This window comes from Alligator sinensis, unplaced genomic scaffold (genome assembly GCF_000455745.1).
Source record: "Alligator sinensis unplaced genomic scaffold, ASM45574v1 scaffold85_1, whole genome shotgun sequence".
Classification (NCBI taxonomy): Eukaryota; Metazoa; Chordata; order Crocodylia; family Alligatoridae; genus Alligator; species Alligator sinensis.
The window spans coordinates 370,712-372,632 of record NW_005841891.1 but is presented as its reverse complement, the minus strand read 5'-3'; the positions used below and the strand labels follow the sequence as shown (position 1 = coordinate 372,632).

The following is a 1,921-nucleotide window of genomic DNA, read 5'->3' as shown; positions in this document are numbered from 1 at the left end:
AATTCGCCAGCTATCCCCTACACAGAACAGACACAGAACACAGAAGTCTAGATTATATGGGTGGCAGGATGAAGAGAGGAGGCTGCTGCCAGTGATCTGTGGACACTGCATCCTCCCTATAGAAAGGAAAGTAGTAAAGCTAGCAACTGTTTCACATGAGTGAGAAATATTTCTGTTCAAACACCAGATACTTTTCAGGAACTTAGAAAAAGAGCAGTTGATAATTAAGTCTTGACATTCACAAATGTGGCTGAGAGCCCCCCAAACAAGTGGGACTGATGCAGCAGGCATGAAGGCAAACAAGCGCATGTACCCATTTCACAGAAACTAGCAATAGATGGGATCCAGTGGGTCCCAGGCCACTGACAACCGAACCTCAGCTCCTGGCTGTGCTTAGCAAGGAGCGGTTGGGGCACTCCCCAGGGACCCCAGAGATGCAGGCAGCATTTCCACAAGCCTCCCCGTGTGACCTTGGGCGAGTCGCTGGCTCTCCTCGTGCCTCGGCTCCCCACCCTGAGCACAGGGGCCGGGGGGAGTGGGGGGTCCCAAAGGCGGCAGAGATTACACGCCCCTCTCTGCCTACGCCGACATCACTGCCTCTGCCCACGTCCAGCAGCGCAGTTGTCTCCTGGCCCAGGGAGAGAAGCCAGCTCGGGGTCTCACGCACCCGCGGGGCACCAGCAAGAGGCTGCGATCAGGGGACGGCCGAAGCGCGTCCCCCGGGCCCGGGCTCCCTCCCCCGGGGCACAGCTGCGGGCGCAGGCCCCCATCCCGCAGCAGCCCCGGCCCCGCGGTACCTTGCGGACCCCCTTGTAGATGTAGAAGTAGAGCTCCCGGCCCACATTGAAGCAGAGCCGGTCGCCGTTGCCGCTCTGGTCGTTGACGTTGACGAAGGAGACGCGGACCGGGTTGGAGCCCTGCGAGTTGAAGGGCACGCGGTTGGGCCGGCTGTACTCCGAGTGGCTCAGCAACTTGTACACCCCCTCCCGGGTGGTGAACTGGGTCTTAATCTCGTTCATCTCCTTCCCTCCTCCCTCCGCCGCCATCTTGGAAAGGAGCATTCATCCTGCCCCAGTGCCCGGATGTAGCCCCACTGCGCAGGCGCCGCCGCTCGCTCGCCCTGCCCGGGGGCGTCCGCGCGGGCGCCGTGCTGGGGGAGGAGCCGCTCGCCTGATTACGGCGCTACTGCGCATGAGCGGGCGGGGCTGCTGCCCGTTTAGCCCCAGCCGCGGAGGGGGGCGGGGCCTCTCCTCGTGGAAAGGGTGGGAATAGAGGGGGGGAGGGGGTAGCTGTCCAGCGCATGCGCAGAGGCGTAGTAAACAGGCCACCGTGCTCTGGCCCACGTGCCTCCCCAAGGTGGATAAAAAAACGATTAAAAAACAAAATCTTTTTTTTTAATTTAGAACAGATTTTTTTGTATTTAATCTGTTTTTGGTTAAGATGCTGTTTTAAAAAAAACATATAGAGTTTTAATTTATGTTAAAGCTCAAAGGTATCATGGAATTGGGATTATAACTTCTAGTTATATACTGTTTGAGACAATATATTCATTAAACCTTTTTAGATGTTTTATAAATAGGTCACAGCAGGCCATGGGTTATATATTAGGGGCCCAGATCCTGCCTGACTAACCTTGTTTCCTTTTATGACCAGGTCACAAAGTCCTGGGATGCAGGTGTTGAGGTAGATGTCGTCTACCTGGACTTCAAGAAGGCCTTTGACACTGTTTCTCACCCCATGCTCATAAAAAATCTAGGCAATTGTGGCATTGATGCCTACACAGTCAGATGGGTGGCAAAATGGCTCAATGGTCGTACCCAGGGAGTGGTGGTGAATGGGTCATTTTCAACCTGGAGGGATGTGGGCAGTGGAGTTCCCCAGGGCTCGGTCCTTGGGCCTGTGCTATTCAACATCTTTATCA

General features: G+C 55.5%; 1 protein-coding gene across 11 annotated transcripts in view; it reads right to left on the bottom strand.

The window, feature by feature from the left end:
* The window catches only part of WDR20 (WD repeat domain 20), an 87,936-nt gene extending 86,827 nt beyond the window's left edge, over positions 1 to 1,109 (bottom strand). For 6 of the 11 annotated variants that reach the window (XR_003092680.1, XR_003092681.1, XM_025197160.1 and 3 more), the window contains exon 1: positions 798 to 1,104. Coding sequence is in view for 8 of the 11 variants with exons in the window: in XM_025197160.1 (XP_025052945.1) it covers positions 798 to 1,061 (264 nt within the window). In the remaining 3 variants the exon portion in view is untranslated. Of the gene's footprint in view, positions 1 to 797 lie in introns of all 11 variants that reach the window. The other 5 variants (XR_323150.3, XM_025197156.1, XM_006018021.3 and 2 more) reach the window with 3 other exon arrangements.
* Positions 1,110 to 1,921: the final 812 nt, after the last annotated feature.